General features: G+C 43.8%; 2 protein-coding genes across 4 annotated transcripts in view; one reads left to right on the top strand and one right to left on the bottom strand.

Moving 5' to 3' along the window:
* LOC114665218 (homeobox-containing protein 1-like) overlaps nucleotides 1–16,657 on the top strand; it is a 62,819-nt gene extending 46,162 nt beyond the window's left edge. For both annotated transcript variants that reach the window (XM_028819652.2, XM_028819653.2), the window contains 2 exons: nucleotides 10,202–10,302; nucleotides 15,427–16,657. In XM_028819652.2, the coding sequence (XP_028675485.1) occupies nucleotides 10,202–10,302; nucleotides 15,427–15,564 (239 nt within the window). In that variant the 3' untranslated portion in view covers nucleotides 15,565–16,657. The remainder of the gene's footprint in view (nucleotides 1–10,201; nucleotides 10,303–15,426) is intronic.
* ppie (peptidylprolyl isomerase E (cyclophilin E)) overlaps nucleotides 16,605–22,830 on the bottom strand; it is a 68,193-nt gene continuing 61,967 nt past the window's right edge. For both annotated transcript variants that reach the window (XM_028819654.2, XM_028819655.2), the window contains exon 10: nucleotides 16,605–16,836. In XM_028819654.2, the coding sequence (XP_028675487.2) occupies nucleotides 16,768–16,836 (69 nt within the window). In that variant the 3' untranslated portion in view covers nucleotides 16,605–16,767. The remainder of the gene's footprint in view (nucleotides 16,837–22,830) is intronic.

Below are 22,830 nucleotides of genomic sequence, written 5' to 3' on the forward strand. Positions count from 1 at the left end.
GCGGATAAAGGGGCGGAGCCAGAGTTTCCAAGATGCTTTCAGTCTCGCAGGGACAGACAAGCAGGAGGAAGGCGGCGGTGTTATGAATGTCGCCAGCCGGGCCACGTATGGCGGAATTGTCCACGGAGAACTGGGGATAAAATGATTAATATATATGATGTTCTCCCGGGATTATTTTCTAGGACAAAGCCAAGGACCGGCCACAGCCAGAGGCTCCTCCTGGAGAAAGACGACCCTCGCGGGACTGGACGTTTCGCCCCACTGGGCTTTGGTGAGGGGGAAGAACTGTGGTATAGTGCTGACAGTTTATCCCAGCCAATACCCCCACGCCGCCAGCTGGAGCCCTCCCAGCAACATGGAGGTTCCCCCCGAATTCCAGCAGGGCATCATGGACCTTGGGAGTTTTAATTCACAGCCCTGCTGGATACCAGGGGATGCTGCAGGGAGGCTCAGTGTTTTGGTTCCATGGCTTTTGGGATATTTGTACCTATTAATAAACCCACTTCTGTTTTTTCTTTGGTAGATGCACATCTTTGAGGTGAGACCATCAAAATCCTCTTGCATTTGGATGTTCTTCTTTTTCACTAGGATAAAGTTCAATGTGTAAACATCTGGCCAACTGATAAATATATTATCCTCAACTCCTCAAACCTGTAATTCTGATATGACAGAACATTTTACTAGTTTCTGTTTATTGACCTGATCCATTTCCACCGTGCTGCTGCTATAAACCTGAACTCTTCTTCCAAGAAGATTTAACTGCTCTTGAAGATTTTGTGTGCAGAATGTTGCTGTATTACCAGTCTCTACAACTTAACCTTGACTGACATATGAACCGGAAATAGTCTTCTTTTCCAACTTAATGTCTTGTCCTCTTTTTAGTAGGTGAGGCCTTATTTCTCTATACCCATTTCTATACTTATATGCAAGGTGTCTGAATGTAACAGAGACCATATTTGACATTTAATTTTTTTCTAAAGATATACTTAAGGTTTTAGATTTCAAAAAGTCAATCCTATTTTCATTTTTATAGTTTCTTGATTTTATTGTATTCAAGAAGAGTGTGACTTCCATTGCAAAGTCGACAGGACTTACTGAATGCATAAACAGCCATCACTGCCTTTTTGACCGAGGTGGTGTTGCTTTTCAGCAGCAACTGTGATGTTTGTAGCAAAAGAGGTTCTTCTCAGACCACTTTTCAGGAGAGACTTCTCCTCATCTGTGTTTTTTCCTTTTCTTTCTTGGTTGTATGGTTTTGATAGGCACTACCGGGAAGAGAATGCAGATCTTGTAGCATGTCGATGTAGAAAGTCAACTAAGTGAGCAAGTCGTGTGCTTCAGTCTTCATTTTCCTCCATATCGTAAGCTACAGTTAGGTCCATAAATATTTGGACAGAGACAACTTGTTTCTAATTTTGGTTCTGTACATTACCACAATGAATTTTAAATGAAACAACTCAGATACAGTTGAAGTGCAGACTTTCAGCTTTAATTCAGTGGGGTGAACAAAACGAATGCATAAAAATGTGAGGCAACTAAAGCATTTTTAACACAATCCCTTCATTTCAGGGGCTCAAAAGTAATTGGACAAATTTAAATAACTGGAAATAAAATGTTCATTTCTAATACTTGGTTGAAAACCCTTTGCTGGCAATGACAGCCTGAAGTCTTGAACTCATGGACATCACCAGATGCTGGGTTTCCTCCTTTTTAATGCTCTGCCAGGCCTTTACTGCAGCGGCTTTCAGTTGCTGTTTGTTTGTGGGCCTTTCTGTCCGAAGTTTAGTCAACAAGTAAAATGCATGACTCAATTGGGTTAAGATCAGGTGACTGACTTGGCCATTCAATAATTTTCCACTTCTTTGCTTTAATAAACTCCTGGGTTGCTTTGGCTGTATGTTTTGGGTCATTGTCCATCTGTATCATGAAATGCCGCCCAATCAATTTGACTGCATTTAGCTGGATTTGAGCAGACAGTATGTCTCTGAACACCTCAGAATTCATTCGGCTGTTTCTGTCATGTGTCACATCATCAATAAGCACTAGTGTCCCAGTGCCACTGGCAGCCATTCACACCCAAGCCATCACACTGCCTCCACCGTGTTTTACAGATGATGTGGTATGCTTTGGATAATGAGCTGTTCCACGCCTTCTCCATACTTTTTTCTTGCCATCATTCTGGTAGAGGTTGATCTTGGTTTCATCTGTCCAAAGAATGTTTTTCCAGAACTGTGCTGGCTTTTTTTAGATGTTCTTTAGCAAAATCCAATCTAGCCTATTCTTGAGGTTTATGAGTGGCTTGCACCTTGCAGTGCACCTTCTGTATTTACTTTCATGCAGTCTTCTCTTTATGGTAGACTTGGATATCGATACGCCTACCCCCTGGAGAGTGTTATTCACTTGGTTGGCTGTTGTGAAGGGGTTTCTCTTCACCATGGAAATGATTCTGTGATCATCCACCACTGTTGTCTTCTGTGGACGTCCAGGTCTTTTTGTGTTGCTGAGTTCACCAGTGCTTGCTTTCTTTCTCAGGATGTACCAAACTGTAGATTTTGCCACTCGTAATATTGTAGCAATTTCTCAGATGGGTTTTTTCTGTTTTCGCAGCTTAAGGATGGCTTCTTTCACCTGCATGGAGAGCTCCTTTGACCGCATGTTGTCTGTTCACAGCAAAATCTTCCACATGCAAGCACTACACCTTAAATCAACTCCAGGCCTTTTATCTGCTTAATTGATAATGACATAACGACGGACTTGCCCACACCTGCCCGTGAAATAGCCTTTGAGTCAATTGTCCAATTACTTTTGAACCCCTGAAATGAAGGGATTGTGTTAAAAAAATGCTTTAGTTGCCTGACATTTTTATGCAATCGTTTTGTTCACCCCACTGAATTAAAGCTGAAAGTCTGCACTTCAACTGTATCTGAGTTGTTTCATTTAAAATTCATTGTGGTAATGTACAGAACCAAAATTAGAAACAAGTTGTCTCTGTCCAAATATTTATGGACCTACTGTCCTGGTAGTGCAGCTGGTAGGGAAGCTTTGAGAGTGTAACACGAAAGTTTGTACTGTTGGCAAATGCGTATGTCCATGGACATCACAGCTAGAAAGAAAAACTGCGTAGTCTCTCAGACCTGCTCCATCAGTCAGTCAGTCATTTTCAAACCTGCTATATCCTAACACAGGGTCATCATCCATCCATCCTCTTCCGCTTATCCGAGGTCGGGTCGCGGGGGCAGCAGCTTGAGCAGAGATGCCCAGACTTACCTCTCCCCGGCCACTTCTTCTAGCTCTTCCAGGTGAATCCCAAGGCGTTCCCAGGCCAGCCGAGAGACATAGTCCCTCCAGCGTGTCCTGGGTCTTCCCCGGGGCCTCCTCCCAGTTAGACGTGCCCGGAACGTCTCACCAGGGAGGCGTCCAGGAGGCATCCTGATCAGATGCCCGAGCCACCTCATCTGACTCCTCTCGATGCGGAGGAGCAGCGGCTCTACTCTGAGCCCCTCCCGGATGACTGAGCTTCTCACGATATCTTTAAGGGAAATCCCAGACACCTTGCGGAGGAAACTCATTTCAGCCGCTTGTATTCGCGATCTTATTCTTTCAGTCACTACCCATAGCTCATGACCATAGGTGAGGGTAGGACCATAGATCGACTGGTAAATTGAGAGCTTCGTCTTGTGGCTCAGCTCCTTTTTCACCATGACAGACCGATGCAGAGCCCGCATCACTGCGGACGCCGCACCAATCCGCCTGTTGATCTCACGTTCCATTCTTCCCTCACTTGTGAACAAGACCCCGAGATACTTGAACTCCTCCACTTGGGGGCAGGATCTCTCTACCAACTCTGAGAGATTGCACTCCACCCTTTTCCAGCTGAGGACCATGGTCTCGGATTTGGAGGTGCTGATTCCCATCCCAGCCGCTTCACACTCGGCTGCGAACCGATCCAGAGAGAGCTGAAGATCACGGCCTGCTGAAGCAAACAGGACAACATCATCTGCAAAAAGCAGTGACCCAATACTGAGTCCACCAAACCGGACCCTCTCAACGCCCTGGCTGCGCCTAGAAATTCTGTCCATAAAAGTTATGAACAGAATCAGTGACAAAGGGTGTAGAGCTGGTCCACTGTTCCGCGACCAGGACGAAAACCACACTGTTCCTCCTGAATCCGAGGTTCGACTATCCGACGGACCCTCCTCTCCAGGACCCCCGAATAGACTTTTCCAGGGAGGCTGAGGAGTGTGATCCCTCTGTAGTTGGAACACACCCTCCGGTCCCCTTTCTTAAAGAGGGGGACCACCACCCCGGTCTGCCAATCCAGAGGCACTGTCCCTGATGTCCATGCGATGTTGCAGAGGCGTGTCAACCAAGACAGTCCTACAACATCCAGAGCCTTGAGGAACTCCAGGCGTATCTCATCCACCCCTGGGGCCCTGCCACCAAGGAGTTTTTTGACCACCTCGGTGACCTCAGTCCAAGAGATGGGGGAGCCCATCTCTGAGTCCCCAGGCTCTGCTTCCACATTGGAAGGCATGTTAGTGGGATTGAGGAGGTCTTTGAAGTACTCCCCCCCACAACGTCCCGAGTCGAGGTCAGCAGCACACCATCAGCACCATATACAGTGTTGACACTGCACTGCTTCCCCCTTCTGAGACGCCGGATGGTGGACCAGAATCTCCTTGAAGCCGTCCGAAAGTCGTTCTCCATGGCCTCCCCAAACTCCTCCCACGCCCGAGTTTTTGCCTCAGCAACCACCAAAGCCGCATTCCGCTTGGCCTGCCGGTACCTATCAGCTGCCTCCAGAGTCCCACAGGACTAAAGGGTCCTGTAGGACTCCTTCAGCTTGACGGGATCTCTCACCGCCAGTGTCCACCAACGGGTTCGGGGATTGCCGCCACGACAGGCACCGACCATCTTACGGCCACAGCTCCGGTCATCTGCCTCAACAATAGAGGCCACTTCATTGCTTTATGCATCAACTAGCTGTAGCTGGTTTCCATAATAGCTCTCAAGCTGTTTCCTGGCCTTTTTATGACCTTCCTCTGGTGACAGGTATATACTGCTTTTAACATGTGGTGAACCTTTGGTAAATTGCTCTAGGAATCTAATTTATCTCCGGGATTCTCCACCGCATCTCTCACAGCATGGTCAAATGCTCTAATAAAGCTTGCATAAGCCATTGGGTTACATTCATACATTGGAACCTTTCTGTATGATATGTTTTATTTTGCTTTTCATTATGTGAACTCTGAACTTGGCAAAGTTCATATTTACTTTCATTAGTCTGTGAAGAACTACTACTTGCACCAGATGGTTCTTCATTCACCTTGTAGGGTTTCCAAACTCTTTTGGGACTACCCCAAATGGGACGCACATTCCTGCTTTTGTGCTTACGCCATGTTATAGTGCGAGTTCTACGCACGGCTTTATGCATGAGGCCCCAGGTCTTCGTGACGGTTATGCCACTCCTTTAATCTTTTCCAAAATAACTCCTTGAAGCGTTGTTACTTTGTATATATTCAATTCCCGATTGGGATTAAATAAGTTCCAAAAAGTCTACCAATAACTTTTGTCCAGAAGTAACTTGGGCGTCACTGGAGTTGTGAGCGTCTTGCTGTCACCATAGGGATGCTTTCCCTTTGTTGTCACAGTCCTCTGGATAACCACTCAAGCTTCTGTATGGAAATAGCATTTCAGTCATGCAGGTATGTAAATTGTTTTCTCTTTGCTTATACAGTCACACACAAGAGCACTTTCAGCCCTTTCAAAAGTTCAACTGTGCCAAAGCATGCAAACCTTAAGGTCCCACTGCTTGCTGTGACCCCCAAACCCCCCCCCCCCCCAAACTTAGCAAACCGATGTCAAGCTTAAACAGGCAGTTTCAGACTTAAAATGTAGTTGCGTCTTTTCCAGGTTCCTAAAATCGAGCCCCCTCCTTTAACCGCCACCTTATTGTGGTGGAGGGGTTTGCGTGTCCCAATGATCCTAGGAGCTCTGTTGTCCGGGGCTTTATGCCCCTGGTAGGGCCACCCAAGGCAAACTGGTCCTAGGTGAGGGATGAGACAAAGAGCGGTTAAACAAAACCTCTTATGATGAAAAACAATTTTGGACGGCGTTTTCCCTTGCCTGGACGCGGGTCACCAGGGCCCCACTCTGGAGCCAGGCCTGGAGGTGGGGCTCGATGGCGAGCGCCTGGTGGCTGGGCCTGCACCCATGGGGCTCGGCCGGGCACAGCCCGAAGAGGCAACGTGGGTCCCCCTTCCCATGGGCTCACCACCTATGGGAGGGGCCAAGGAGGTCGGGTGCAGTGTGAGTTGGGTGGTGGCCGAAGGCGGGGACCTTGGCAGTCCGATCCTCGGCTACAGAAGCTGGCTCTTGGGACGTGGAATGTCACCTTTCTGAAGCGGAAGGAGCCTGAGCTAGTGCGCGAGGTCGAGAGGTTCCGGCTAGATATAGTCGGGCTCACCTTGACGCACAGCTTGGACTCTAGAACCAATCTCCTTGAGAGGGGCTGGACTCTCTACCACTCTGGAGTTGCCCCCGGTGAGAGGTGCCGAGCGGGTGTGGGTATACTTATTGCCCCCCGACTTGGAGCCTGTACATTGGGGTTTACCCCGGTGGATGAGAGGGTAGCCTCCCTTCACCTTCGGGTGGGGGGACGGGTCCTAACTGTTGTTTGTGCGTATGCACCGAACAGCAGTTCAGAGTACCCACCCTTTTTGGAGTCCATGGATGGGGTGCTAGAGGGCATACCTTCTGGGGACTCCCTCGTTCTGCTGGGTGACTTCAATGCTCACGTGGGCAATGACAGTGAGACCTGGAAGGGCGTGATTGGGAGGAATGGCCCCCCCCGATCTGAACCCGAGCGGTGTTTTGTTATTGGACTTCTGTGCTCGTCACGGATTGTCCATAACGAACACCATGTTCAAGCATAGGGGTGTTCATATGTGCACTTGGCACCAGGACACCCTAGGCCTCAGTTCGATGATCGACTTTGTGGTCGTGTCGTCGGACTTGCGGCCACATGTCTTGGACACTCTGGTGAAGAGAGGGGCGGAGCTGTCAACTGATCACCACCTGGTGGTGAGTTGGCTTTGATGGTGGGGGAGGATGCCGGTCAGGCGTGGTAGGCCCAAACGTGTTGTGAGGGTCTGCTGGGAACGTCTGGCAGAGCCCCCTGTCAGAAGTAGCTTCAACTCCCACCTCCGGCAGAACTTCGACCACATCCCGAGGGAGGTGGGGGACATTGAGTCCGAATGGGCCATGTTCTGTGCCTCTATTTTCGAGGCAGCTGACCGGAGCTGTGGCCGTAAGGTGGTCGGTGCCTGTCGTGGCGGCAATCCCCGAACCCGTTGGTGGACACCGGCGGTGAAGGATGCCGTCAAGCTGAAGAAGGAGTCCTACAGGACCCTTTTATCCTGTGGGACCCTGGAAGCAGCTGATAGGTACCGGCAGGCCAAGCGGAATGCGGCTTTGGTGGTTGCTGAGGCAAAAACTCGGGCGTGTGAGGAGTTTGGGGAGGCCATGGAGAACGACTTTCGGCCGGCTTCGAGGAGATTCTGGTCCACCATCCGGCGTCTCAGGAAGGGGAAGCAGTGCAGTGTCAACACTGTGTATGGTGGGGATGGTGCGCTGCTGACCTCGACTCGGGACGTTGTGGGTCGGTGGGGGGAGTACTTCGAAGACCTCCTCAATCCCATTAACATGCCTTCCAATGAGGAAACAGAGCCTGGGGACTCGGAGGTGGGCTCCCCCATCTCTGGGACTGAGGTCACCGAGGTGGTCAAAAAACTTCTTGGTGGCAGGGCCCCGGGGGTGGATGAGATACGCCCGGAGTTCCTCAAGGCTCTGGATGTTGTAGGACTGTCTTGGCTGACATGCCTCTGCAACATCGCATGGACATCAGGGACAGTGCCTCTGGATTGGCAGACCTTGGTGGTGGTCCCCCTCTTTAAGAAAGGGGACCGGAGGGTGTGTTCCAACTACAGAGGGATCACACTCCTCAGCCTCCCTGGAAAAGTCTATTCAGGGGTCCTGGAGAGGAGGGTCCGTCGGATAGTCGAGCCTCGGATTCAGGAGGAACAGTGTGGTTTTCGTCCTGGTCGCGGAACAGTGGACCAGCTCTATACCCTTAGCAGGGTCCTGGAGGGTGCATGGGAGTTTGCCCAACCAGTCTACATGTGTTTTGTGGACTTGGAAAAGGCATTCGACCATGTGCCTCGGGGAATCCTGTGGGGGGTACTCCGAGAGTATGGGGTACCGGACCCCCTGATAAGAGCTGTTCGGTCCCTGTACGATCGGTGCCAGAGCCTGGTCCGCATTGCCGGCAGTAAGTCGAACCCGTTGGGTCACTGCTTTTTGCAGATTATGTTGTCCTGTTTGCTTTATCAGGCCGTGATCTTCAGCTCTCTCTGGATCGGTTCGCAGCCGAGTGTGAAGCGGCTGGGATGAAAATCAGCACCTCCAAATCCGAGACCATGGTCCTCACCCGGAAAAGGGTGGAGTGCCCTCTCAGGGTTGGTAGCAAGATTCCTGCCCCAAGTGGAGGAGTTCAAGTATCTCGGGGTCTTGTTCACGAGTGAGGGAAGAATGGAGTGTGAGATTGACAGGCGGATCGGTGCGGCATCCGCAGTAATGCGGGCTCTGCATCGGTCTGTCGTGGTGAAAATTTACCAGTCGATCTATGTTCCTATCCTCACCTATGGTCATGAGCTATGGGTAGTGACCGAAAGAACGAGATCGCGAGTACAAGCGGCTGAAATGAGTTTCCTCCGCAGGGTGTCTGGGCTTTCCCTTAAAGATAGGGTGAGAAGCTCAGTCATCTGGGAGGGGCTCAGAGTAGAGCCGCTGCTCCTCCGCATTGAGAGGAGTCAGATGAGGTGGCTCGGGCATCTGATCAGGATGCCTCCTGGACGCCTCCCTGGTGAGGTGTTCCGGGCACGTCTAACCGGGAGGAGGCCCCGGGGAAGACCCAGGACACGTTGGAGGGACTATGTCTCTCGGCTGGCCTGGGAACGCCTTGGGATTCTCCCGGAAGAGCTAGAAGAAGTGGCCGGGGAGAGGGAAGTCTGGGCATCTCTGCTCAAGCTGCTGCCCCCCGCGACCCGACCTCGGATAAGCGGGAGACAATGGATGGATGGATAAAATCGAGCATCGAGCGAGTTGGCAAGGTTCCATCATGAATGAAACGCGTAATAAAAGTAATTTCTCAGTCCAATAAAGTTTATTTTAAAAGTTTAGTGAAAATTTAAAAAAGGAACAAATCAAAAAAATTAAGAAAAAAGGCAAAAAATATATTCTTCTACAGTCTTTATTGTGTTAAACTTCAGTTACTTTCTATACTTAAAAGTTGTTATTTCTCAATGGAAAACTTGCAGAAGTTGGTACAATCTGTATGTAAAACACAGTGGAGGCGGCATGGTACAGTTTGAAACTGTTTGTCCTCCATGTCTACAAGGCAGATCATAAACTGGGATTAATCTGTAGTCAGAGGGAGAAGAAATAATTAGAATATTTCATTTATAGTTTAGCTTAGAACCCCCCCACTGTCTATGTGGGGGTTTCTAACATTTAAGCAAACATTTTAATGTAACAAAGAAAATGCTTGTATCAATTTAACATAACCTTACTAACTGAAAATGTCTCTTGCAGGAGTTCAGTGTGTTGAAGCATCTTGAATATTAACAAACATGAGGGATATTCTCCTTTGTAATAATGTTTTTATTTTCTTTTAATCTTTTGTAGCACTTGTCTCTCACTGCCCGCCTTGGTATGGTGACAACATATCAAGTGCAATGATATCCAATGAATAACAACCTCTTAATGGGCTGTAGTCCTGATCTACAAATGATGGGGTAGGCGGGTCCTCAGTTTGGTTAGTCGTGTATTTCAGCACATTCCTTTTTTGTTCACAAGAGTGTATTTCCAGAAGGAGGATTGTTTAATTGCATTTTAGTAAAACTACATGTGCTTGGGATGTTGTGCACAAACAACTGGTCTACTTGGCATTTGGATTTTGTGGCACAAGTTGTGCAAGATTTTTTTCATAGACATGCTATGTCATAGATATGTTGTCCTGTCTTAGTCACCATAGTTCTATATGTACATGTAATGTATATGTATAAAGGTATATAGAAATGTATATGTAGTTTCACTACATGATTGCATCTTTATACTTCTCCTCCTTCCACCCCACCAACAGAGGCTGCCATTCTGGAGAGTCATGGTATTGATGCTCACAGTCCCAGCTGCCAGTCAAATGAAGAAGAAGTTAATGGAACGGACTTTGGAGATCAAGTAGAGGTTGGACAAATAATTCATTGTTTAGAAAGCAAAATGAATGTACTTCACTTTAAAACTTTCTCCCTAATCCCATTCTTAAATTATGCCTCTCTTAATCTCCACCACTTTATTCTTGCCTCTGCTTTCTATGGTTTTATTCTCCTGCTGATTCTAATGTCCCAGTCCATCATCACCACTTTATATGCACTGTCACACTTGTCATTCCAATTAGTCATTCCAATTAGTGTTCTTGCTTAAATTTATTCCTATTGTGCAAACTACAGTCACCTCTTTGAGGTTAACACTAATTAATTAACTAATTAATCCCTGAAGCCTACAAAAAAATTTCCCGGGCCACCTTAAATTCCTTTGCACCTCTCCATTAGCGTCGTTTGTTTTGCAAATGTGTCTGTCGATCAGCACAAGCACAAGTTAGGGTAGTCCATGACGATTCAGCTTCTTGGGATACAGTTGTACCTTTCCTCTTGTTTGCTATCAGGGAGGTCCCACAAGTGTCAACTGGGATGAGTCCCTTCAAACCATTATTTTTACCACTGTCAACACAAGATGTTGGACATTTTTCGGGATGAATGGACAGGAACTCGCAAGATGCCCCCTGGGGCCAGGTTTGTTGACGGAGTCATTTTGCTTCAACAGCAGAGTGCCAGATTGTCCTCTATTGTGGTGGAGCATCAGCAGCGTGCACAAAAACGTCACTATGACAAGACTATTGTTTTTGAGTTTAAGAAGGGAGATCGTGTGCTGGTGCTGATCCCATCCGATCCACATAAATTTTGGGCCGAGTGCCAAAGTCCCCTGTGAATTGTAAAGTTCCCAGGCGGCGGAAACCCGTAAAAATTTTGCCGATTAATCTTTTAAAGGAGTGGCATGACCGTCACGAAGACCTGGGGCCTCATGCATAACGGCGTGCGTAGAACTCACACTATAACATGGCGTAAGCACAAAAGCAGGAATGTGCGTACGCACAGAAAAATCCAGATGCTGGAATCTGTACGTATGCAAACTTCCATGTTCTTCCGCTACATAAATCCCGATCAGCGTGAAAAGTAGCGCTCATGCACACGCCTTCTGTCCCGCCCCAACTCCTCCCAGAATTACGCCTCTTTGAATATGCAAATCAATATAAATAGCCCTTAAGCTCAGCCTTCTGTGAAAAGACAATGGGAAAAGCACGGGGGAAAATATAAGAATTTCAGCGAATACCAAATGGAGGCAAAGGAAAAACGTACTATTTGTTGGTTTAAACAGTGGTATAATCAACAAAATGAAGTTGATCGAGTGACAGAGTGTCGGAGAAACTCAAGCTCAAGTTCAGAAAGTCGCACAGTGCCCGAAATAAAAAAGAAATCACATATCAAAGTCGCCGTGAAAAGGCGAGTCATAGCCCACTGTCTGAGTGTCATATGAAAGCTTAATAGGGCACACAAAAAATAAGCACACAGTGGGGAAAAAAGCATGAAATGTCAACTTTAATCTCGAAATTTCCACTTTAATCACGTAGTTTATTTTGCCATTAAAGTAGATCATCATAAACTTCATCTTAAAATCGTTTTAATTTACTAGTTTCTCAAATCTCATTGTAACTAAAGTAGCACATTAAATGCTTTGTCCTGTATTTGATCTTCTATATGTGTGAATCACTACCTGCTTCTTAAATGGGCTTTCTTTTTCTCCGACAGGACACAGAATCCATTACATTTGTGATATTACAGCTCTCTGAATAATTAAAATACTGAGATGTATACGTGATATCTTTTTCATGATGATAGGAATGAAAGCATGTTATTAAACATGGGAACACGGTGGCGCAGTGCTTGTTCATGTCTCACGCAAGAGGCTTGCTGCACCATGTGCGACCTTCGATGAAATAATTTATTGCAGCAGTACTGTCTCTTTCAAACGTACTAACCTCCAATTCCTGTCCTTACTTTTCTTTCTCCAAATACCCAATCGCCACACAATCAGCTCTGTAATAGACGTGAAGCCATCTGTAAGCTTAGAATGCCGTCAGCACGAGCAAGAATACAACACAATGCAGGAACAATCCATGAACTAACTAGCGCTGCGGCACCGTGTCCGCACATGTTTAATTATTACCAATACAGATTATTTAAATGAAGTTAAAGTTTTATCTGTATAATATAATCAACATCATATGCTGCATTTCATCTTAAAAATGATATCGTCATCATATGTAAATACGCGCTTTATAAAGTGGCTTAAGTTGTGCAATATTATAACTGTATCCCAAGTCCAAACAGTTCTACAAGGAGCACTTGATGGACAAATTTAGTGCATTTATAGTTCTTGGAATGAAACTTTTTCTAAACCGCGAAGTCCGTACTGGAAAGTCTATGAAACGGTTTGCCGTGGCTGAGTCAGCGTCTGCTTCATGCTGTATACCGAGAATTCTCTTTCTGATCAGCTGCTGCTGTGATTCCCCACTCAGATGCAGTGATATAAATACTCCGAGTGGTGCAGTGAGAGTAATATGGAAAAAGATGATCTGCTGTGGCAACCCTTAACAGCAGCACTCTCAAAGAAGAACTCCTTGAGAGTAACAACGCTAAAGCAGTTATGGTATTTGGAATACTATGGCTATTCCCTGGACCATTATATTGCTGCAGGTTAATTACAATCAGATGCATTACACTAATAAACAATATGCAGTTAGTTTCAGTGTATTTATAAAGCCACGTCAGGAATATGGATCTAAGAAAGAAAGTGTGACCACACAGGAACAGTACCACTGCTTTGACGCTGGGTGCCGCCAGTCTGCAAAACCGAGCGGAGAAATTGCGTACGAAATTGTGCATGAGGTACCGTGGAAAAGTGCGTGGCTTTACCCCAAGTTTAGGTTTTATACATAGCGATTTGAGCGTGGAAACGTTTGTACGCAACATTTCTGTGTGTACGTACCGTTTATACATGAGGCCCCTGGTCATGGTCACAGCGGCCCCCCCGACTGAGGTCGATATTTTGGATGACTTAGCTGACACCCAGAAAGCAGAATTACTATCGCTGATCAAGGGGAACTTGGACGTCTTCTCAGCAATGCCTGGCCGGATGATGATTGCAAAACAAAGGATTGTCACTTCACCGGGTGCCCCCATATCGCCTACCAGAGGCAACAAGGAAAGTGATACACGAGGAAGTCCAACAGATACTCCAATTAGGCGTTATTTGGCCAAGCAAAAGCAAATGGTGGAGCTGAACTGTACTTGTCTCAAGGTTCAGTTATGTATTGATTGTAGGAGTTTGAGTACAGTTTCCTAGTTTGATGCCTACCTAATGCCATGTGTGGATGAGTTGTTGGAAAAGCTTGGGCAGGTTTCATATATCTCCACCCTTGACCTTATGAAGGGTTAATAGCAGGTCCCCTTGGATGAGTCCTATTTGTGAGAAGACCACATTCGCCACTCGGGATGAGCTGTTTGAATTTACAGCACTCCCTTTCGGTCTCCATGGTGTACTGCTGACCTTTCAGTGAATGATGGACCAGGTCCTGCGTCCCCATTCCGCTTACGCTGGTGCCTATCTTGACGATGTAGTCATTTTCTGTAATCTCATCTCGTCTGCCTTCAGTTGGTGCTTGACAGTTTAAGGCTGGTGGGGTTGATGGCCAACCCTAAAAAGTGCAAGTTGGGTCCGTCGGAAACCCACTATCTGGGAAATTACATGGGAATTCTCACATATGCTTGCATATCCCAATCCCGAAACGCAGGGGCAGGTTTGTGCCTTCCCTGGACTCGCAGGGTATTACAGGCAGTTCATTCCCAATTTTGCGTATTGGCTGACTTGACACAGGGCAGAAAGCATTGAAGTGTTGTCACTTTGCACAATCCAGACTTTTCCAAGGAATTTATTCTGCAAACAGATGCTAGCGTTTTCGGTTTAGGAGTGGTGCTCTCAATGTTTCGAGGGGGAAAAACATCCCATCAATTTTCTCAGCAGAAAGCTGCTACCCAGGGAGCGCAATTATTCAACAATTAAAAAGGAGTGCTTTTAGTGATTAAGTGGGTGGTGGAAGCCCCCCTCTCTGGGGACGATGGTTTACCCATCACTCCCCGCTACACTGGCTGTACAAACAGACCACCGTTCGTATCCTTCTATCAGTTTGCAGGCTTTTGATGTTCGCCACTGCCCCAAGGCTGCACGAACCAATGCTGACATTCTCTCCCGCCTAGCCGAGCCCACTTTGCCCCGATGTGTGTGGACAAAGCTGATGTAAGGTTTCTAAACTTGTCTGCGACTCCCAGAAAATGGGATGACACGCCAAAAAGCGTCCAGAAACACAATCGCTGTGTCTGTGGAAGACAGTTTATTAGTTGTCACAGCAACTGCACGCTCCCAACGAAGATGCAGCTTGCAGCTAAACCAGATCCAAGTCAATCATGGTCATGCTATAAGCACTTTTGACCTCTACCATTAAGGTCAAATTTGTTCAGATACTGCTGCACCTGAACAGTGCATCAGCACTCCAGAGTCTGCTACATCTTCTGAAGGTCTTTTCAGTCAAATGATTGGTTGTAACTGGCCTTTCTAGCAATCCAAAGAGCAGATCTTTCAGAAAGTTTTTTGTGGCCTTTCAAACCTTAGCTTGACCTCCACCATTTTTTTTTTAACTGCCATTTCTTAATAACATTATGAACTGAGGAAACTGCTACATGAAAGTGCTACGCAGCTGCTTAGCGGTGTGAATCGCTGCTGATTGTTGTGACAAGGTTTGAGGAGTCAAAGAATTTTATACAGCTTTACAAATTTGCATCACCTGGGCCTTCCTAATGATGAATTTGAAAAAACCATAGTCCTAATGAGCTAATTAAGGTCTGAGACCTCAAATATCTTGGGGTGCCCAAACGTTTACATGGTGCTGCTTTCCTTTTTTCATTGTACATCTAATGGAAACAATACACTAATCTTGCATAAAATGATGCAAGAAAAGAAAGGCTGTCTTTAATTTTATGCCTTTTGGTGAGCAGTTCATCTTCTCCTCACTTAACTATTCTCAGTAACAGACATTTTAAGTAAGGGTGCCCAGACTTTTGCATGACACTCTACTGCACTAGAGAGTATACAGAATGTTATACTTAGGTGTGGGTTTTTTGTTTTTTTTTTGAGCAGGAAGAAGATCTAACAGAGTGTGAGTCTCAACAGCGACCAGTCTTGATCCATCTGGATACAGCAGTACATGGTTCAGTATTACAACAGACCAAACAACTTAGTGAACAGCTTAAAAGAGAAGATGCGGATGAGAAATGAAGATCAGGTGAATTCCAGTGTAGAGGTGTTAAGTCGCAAGTTCACAACAGAAATGTCTGATAGGAAAAGTTAAAAAAAAAAAAAAAAATCCTTACACAGTATAGTACATTCCAAAAGTATATTAACAATACACTGGGAAAGTGAAGGATGTTCAAGGACAAGGATTGCCTATAAGCAAGCTTAAGTAACTATTTTATAGGGCACCATCTTAGGACCTATTTTATAGGACAATATAACTTTTAGTTATTGGAGGAAATTGCAGAATGTCCTCTAAAACGGCCAGGACCTTTTATTCAAATGAGATTTAAGCAGTCATTCACTTAAAGACATATATGCATTCTGACTCATCTATTCTGAATTCTAAGTAGACTGGAACAATGTGTTACAGTAATGTTGCTAATACTCCTAAATTAATTTTTTAAACATTAGCTCTGATACAGTATAGTGTGCTTCAAAAACACATTTTAATGGTAAGTTAGAATAGCTGAAACCCCAAATTATATGTTGGAAATTATGTTTAAATTTAGATGTATTCATTATACACACAATCCAGTGGGACAAAGATCTGATATAAAGTGTATATATGTCTTGCCTTGACAGATAAGGGGACTGCACCTTAGGACGACTGTTTTTTTTCTGGAGTGCTGACCACCATGGAATTCTTGTAATATTTTATATAATGTACTATACATATACAGTATAGTAGTGTAAGTACTATGTAAGTACTATATGTAAGTAGTCTTATACTATAAATTGTCTGACATACTCCAAGTAAAATTCAGGATACATATCAGACCCTCTTGTCATTAAATTCTGCAACCGATCTGAGATGTTTATGCATAGTAAAGTTCTGGAATGTGAGTTATTTCTTACAGCAATGTTAATTGTAACTGTACCTCAAATGTTCCACTTCATAACTTAGAGACACCCCAGAACCAGACTTCAGTAAACTAGTCTTGAATCTAGTGCCTTTTAGACTGAAGACTGTTAAAAACATTTTGACTGATAATCATTGTCACCAATAAACGTAGCTGTGTGTCTATATATAATCTTGTATTTTACCAGTCTGAATAAACTGATGTTATCCTTTTTACAGTTGTGTATTAATTCAAATCTACACAGCCATCTGTTCCATGAAACAAGTTATCAACTCTTGTCAGTTTAATTTGTCCATTCCTTTGTACATCATGCTAAATCTTGTTCTCACATGTATTCCCCACAGTCAGAAATGATCACAGTCTGCTTTGGTTTCCCATCCTTCATACCCTGAGCCTGTAAAACAAACAAAATGTATAAAAAGTCAGATAAGCAAGAAAGTTAATGCAGAAATTTCAGCCATCTTTTTTACCCTTTCTATCCCTTTAACACTAGAATTACCAGAGTCTACGAAAAAACTCGTAGATCCGGCCCACCTTAAATCGCTTCTTAAATCCGTTCACACCTCTCCGCCAGCGTCTTTTGTCCTCTAAATGTGCTGATAAAAGACAAGCTGCCAGCAGCCGGCTATTCCATCCCCCCTCCGACTTAGAACGTGAACGCACTTTTCCCAGCTCATGCCTTGATTGATTGTCTGGGAGTGAACTGGAGTTTTAGAGTTGAAATAATAGATCGTTATTTGGCATTCCATGTGTATAACGTTTCTACAGTAATCTGTGTAAACACATTGTTAAAACAGAAACTTTTTCATATTTTAGTAATAAATGTTACAAAATGTAGGCATAAACTATAGAATGTATAAAGCCTGAGTTCCTACGATCAAATAAACACTTCCACAAAAGCTTCACACCCCATACAACAGCTTCCGTGGCGTAGCGCGCTAAGATTCGCCTCTCACAGCGAGTAGCTTTTCTCTGCCTCACAGACATGAGTTCGATTCCCCGCTGGGGATAAAGTGTTACTTCTTTTTTTTTCTTTTTAACCTCAAACGGACATAAAATTTGTAAATTGGTACGCACTGTCAGTTAATGAGATCGTTATATTTTCATGTGGGATGCTCCTTTTAAAATATTTTTTTAACAATTGAGACTGCAATTAACATGAACAACTGTCCTTATAACTCATTTTTTCAAGATCCATAACACACAGACAGACAGAGCACTGCGTAATACAGAGACAGACAGGCAGAGATATACAAACAAACAGGGAAGGCACATGTACTGAAAGAAAAAAAAAATCAACGTGCGTTGTTTCTGCAGCACTGAATGAGCTCACCCGCTCTAACATCACCCCTCCCCCGATCTGACTCTCTAAGTAACAGCGCAAGTACAGACGCAAACCAAGCGTAATCAAGAGTCCTGGTTCGATCCCCACTCACTCCTATATTTGCCGTTTTCAGTAGTAAGCTGCTGTTTTTGTTAATATTATACAGTACACACATGTACTTGGTTTGCGTCTGTACTTGCGCTGTTACTTAGAGTCAGATCGGGGGAGGGGTGATGTTAGAGCGGGTGAGCTCATTCAGTGCTGCAGAAACAACGCACGTTGATTTTTTTTTTTCTTTCAGTACATGTGCCTTCCCTGTTTGTTTGTATATCTCTGCCTGTCTGTCTCTCTATTACGCAGTGCTCTGTCTGTCTGTGTGTTATGGATCTTGAAAAAATAAGTTATAAGGACAGTTGTTCATGTTAATTGCAGTCTCAATTGTTAAAAAAATATTTTAAAAGGAGCATCCCACATGAAAATATAACAATCTCATTAACTGACAGTGCGTACCAATTTACAAATTTTATGTCCGTTTGAGGTTAAAAAGAAAAAAAAAGAAGTAACACTTTATCCCCAGCGGGGAATCGAACTCATGTCTGTGAGGCAGAGAAAAGCTACTCGCTGTGAGAGGCGAATCTTAGCGCGCTACGCCACGGAAGCTGTTGTATGGGGTGTGAAGCTTTTGTGGAAGTGTTTATTTGATCGTAGGAACTCAGGCTTTATACATTCTATAGTTTATGCCTACATTTTGTTACATTTATTACTAAAATATGAAAAAGTTTCTGTTTTAACAAAGTGTTTACACAGGTTACTGTAGAAACGGTACACACATGGAATGCGTGTGTTCCAAATAACGATCTATTATTTCAAGTCTAAAACTCCAGTTCACTCAAGGCATGAGCTGGGAAAAGTGCATTCACGTTCTAAGTCGGAGGGGGGATGGAATAGCCGGCTGCTGGCAGCTTGTCTTTTATCAGCACATTTAGAGGACAAAAGACGCTGGCGGAGAGGTGTGAACGGATTTAAGAAGCGATTTAAGGTGGGCCGGATCTACGAGTTTTTTCGTAGACTCTGGTAATTCTAGTGTTAAGTTATCTCTTCAACTCTGCAACTGGAGTGTTGTGAAAGACATTTAAATAACCAGTTGTGATAACCATCACCTATTATTTATATTGCTATTATAATATTCAAAAGAAGTCTTAAAAAATATGGAAAAAAGAAATGTCAACGAAGGAGCAAGATATCAATGCAACAACAAAATAAAGAAGTAGTTCAGCCCTGGATAATGGAGTGGTAAGAAAAAAAAATTCAGTAAATTGTACATTTTAAGATTAGATACTGGCCCAAAAATAAATCCAGATGACTAAGCAATAACTGTAACCAGATTCATTATCATGACTATGAAACAAGAAAACAATATTCAGATTTTTTTGGTAATAAACCAAACCTTCCTTTTTTTCTCTCCAAGTAACCAGTATTGCTCACTCAGCACTCAATCAGCTCTGTAATAGATGTTAAGTGTCGCGCCAGTCCCAGCAAGAATACAGCTTGAGGCAGGAATAATCCCTGAACTAGCCAGCGTTGCGAGGCCGTATCCTCACGTTTAATTATTAAACATAATTAAACATATTTAAATGTTAACATTTTATCTGTATAATGTAATAAACATTTTGCTACATTTCATCTTAAAAAGGATATCATATGTAAAAAAGTGGCACAGGTTGTGCAATATTATAAGTGTATCGCAAGTTTACAGTGAGGTGATTGTACTAATAAGTACAAACATTTCTACATGGACAGATTGAGTGCATTCATAGTTCTTGGGATGAAATGGTTTCTGAACCGTGAGGTCAGTACAGGAAAGGTTCTGAAGCATTTGTCGTACGAGACCAGTTCAATAGAATGTGCGCATGACTGAGGGTGCATGTGCTTGATGCTGTATCCCGATAATTCTTTTTCTGATCAGCTACCGTAGAGCTGTGATTCCACACTCAGATACAGTGATATAAATACTCTGAGTGGTATTGTACTGAGTGGTAACAGTGAGAGTAACAATGCTGTAGCAGCTATAGTATTTGGAATAGTTTGGCCATTCCATGGACCATTATATTGTTACAGGTTAATTACAATCAGATGCCATAAACTAATAAACAATATGAGGTTAATTTCAGTGTATTTGATAAGGCCGCTTCGGGGATGTGGATCTAAAAAAGAAAGGGAAACCACACTGGAACAAAAGCACTGCTTTGATGCTGGGTGCCGCCAGTTTGCAAAACCAAGCGGAGAACTTGTGTAAACCAAACATTTAGCTGGCGTGAAAATGTGCGTGGCTTTACGCCAAGTTTAGGCTTTATACATCGCGATGTGAGCGTGGGAACAGGTGTACGCAACATTTTTGTGCATACGCACCGTTTATACATGAAGCACCTGGTCATTATAAAAGAGGGTTAGGAAGCAGAAAGCCTCCCCTCTTAATATAATTGAATAGATTGCCCAGCTGCAATAAAATTTCGATGTTTATATATAAAATATTATATAAAAAGTGCATGATAAAAACAAGGCAGTGATTAAAAAGCTTGTGTTTTGGTTTCTAAGTCTAAAGAAGAACACCACACAAGTTTATTTTTCTTGAACAAATTCTTGCCTGCAAAACAGCTTGACCTCGTAGACACCAGAAAGCATTTCACATATCTGGCCGTGCAGTTCTGTATGTACTTTCTTGCAATTGATAATGCAAAATATTAGATTCACAATCCTTTCAATTGCTGCACCAGGACCCACACTTCTCATCTCCTTCTAATTCGGCAACTGATTTTACTAGCGATTGCCATGAACGGAGATCTGAAAGTTAATATCAACACAAAATAAGGTAAGTTACATACTGAATATCCAGAGCTTTCAAATGTGGGCATGAAAATCCTGTTGCAATTCCCAATCATACACATGTGAGTTTTTTCTGCATTCACTGCACTGAAAATCCAAGTACAGACACAGACTTTCTATTGAGAACCGCTTAAGACTGAAACTGTCACGCATTTCACTAAACCTATTAAACACAGAATAAACTTAAAAAAAAAAAAAAAAAATTAATGCTCTTTATTATTGTGTTATTGCGTGTCAATTATTTGTATGAACTAGGGGTAAAAATAAGTTTTGAATATTCCAATTAAAAATAAAAACAATTTCGAACTTCAGTTAATTCCTGGCATTTATCATTCTTGGCCAGTCTACATGTATGTTTCTATATCCTAGTGGTACTCTGACAACTTATTTAAATACATGTCACAATGTTTGCAACATAGCGATGCCAGCTGAATACTACAACACCCACTCAACATTGTCATAAACCACCAAGGTTAAAAGAAAAAAAAAAATGTACTGGATATATATAAGGGTTTAAGATCAGTTTCGTGGTTCCTTTTATGGCTCTCTGTCCTGAAAAGGATGACGAGGGGATGCAGGTCAGTCAGTAAGACTGCAACAGTGTGAGAATAGCGAGCAAAGTAATAAAGCAGGCAAAAGGCATGCAGTTCAAAGGCGTGCTCGTTTTATTATTTTGGAAGTATCCAATGGACAGCAGCAGGGCACAGTTAACATCAGGGTATTTGGAATAAAGAACACCCAGAAAAGTGGCTCCCGCATGGCTTACAGGATTGTCATGGTTTGTCACAGTAGCAAGTCAGGGTCCGAACAATCTGTCGGCTATCTTCCTCCTTTACATACGCAGCAATATTTTAATACAGGTAGCTTAAATATATTTAATTACACCTGTGATGGAGTTAGAAAATGTGAGTATTTTAGTTTATTAAATAAGACTGAGTAAAAATAATAAAATCTGAGTGTTTTATTTTTGATAGTATGTAGCTTTAATGTGAAAAAACTGTGTGACCATGACTATACTATTAGACTAATAAGGAAAATCGACTGTAGCATTGCTTTTAATTGTGTGTATTTAAACCAAGAGTTTAGCAAAAAAGGTATGGAGAAAGTTAAATGCAAGCACAGGACAAAAGGTGCTGAGAAGCAGGCGATTTAGCTCAATGATGACATCACAATGTCAGGGACAGCCGGGGAAGGGGGAAGCAGATGCAGAAGTATTCGAGGGGCCAGTAAGAAAAGGAAAAGTTTCAAAAGACATTGTGAGCCAGTATGAAATAACTTCAGAGAAGGGATCCACTAGATCTGTTACTGTTTTGAAACAAACATCAGTTAAAGAAACCGAAGGGTATTAAAATGTATTTTAAGACAGCATTGAATTTTGACATGTAAATAGACATAATTATAATACGGAGAGCTGTGGGAGAAATATGCAAATATACAGAAAATGTTATAAAGAAGCGTTAAACCATCACATTTTAAGTTCAAATAAACTAAACAGTATGTATATGTCTGTATGGAAATGTGAAATGGGGACTTTTGGGCGCGGCACGGTGGCGCAGGGGTAGCGCTGCTGCCTCGCAGTAAAGAGACCCAGGTTCGCTTCCTGGGTCCTCCCTGTGTGGAGTTTGCATGTCCTCCCCGTGTCTACGTGGGTTTTCTCCGGGTGCTCCGGTTTCCTCTTGGCCCTAGTGTGTGCTTGGTGTGTTTGTGTGGGTCCTGCGGTGGGTTGGCACCCTGCCCGGGGATTGGTTCCTGCCTTGTGCCCTGTGTTGGCTGGGATTGGCTCCAGCAGACCCCTGTGACCCTGTGTCTGGATTCAGCGGGTTGGACAATGGATGGACGGACTTTTGGGCATATTGTTATTTACCTTCTACATCACAATTCACTTAAAGCAACTTCAGCAAGACCAAAGGAATTTTCAATCCTCTGATTTTCTGGCTAATGTCAATTACTAAAAATAGCCATCAAGCCACAGTATAAAAGAAAGCACCTACTGGTTTGAGGCAGATGTATATTCATCTCTGGAGAAAGATGGATATGAGGTAAACATTTCTGCTTTGAAAATGGAGGAATGATGCAGATTTGAACAAGAACACAGTGCCTGCTATGAAAAGGCAAGTTCTGAAGATGCAATGAAAATGACATTTTATTTAAGGACAAAAGTGGTAATACTTAAGTACTTCA

The sequence above is a fragment of the Erpetoichthys calabaricus genome, chromosome 14 (genome assembly GCF_900747795.2).
Source record: "Erpetoichthys calabaricus chromosome 14, fErpCal1.3, whole genome shotgun sequence".
Lineage (NCBI taxonomy): Eukaryota > Metazoa > Chordata > Cladistia > Polypteriformes > Polypteridae > Erpetoichthys > Erpetoichthys calabaricus.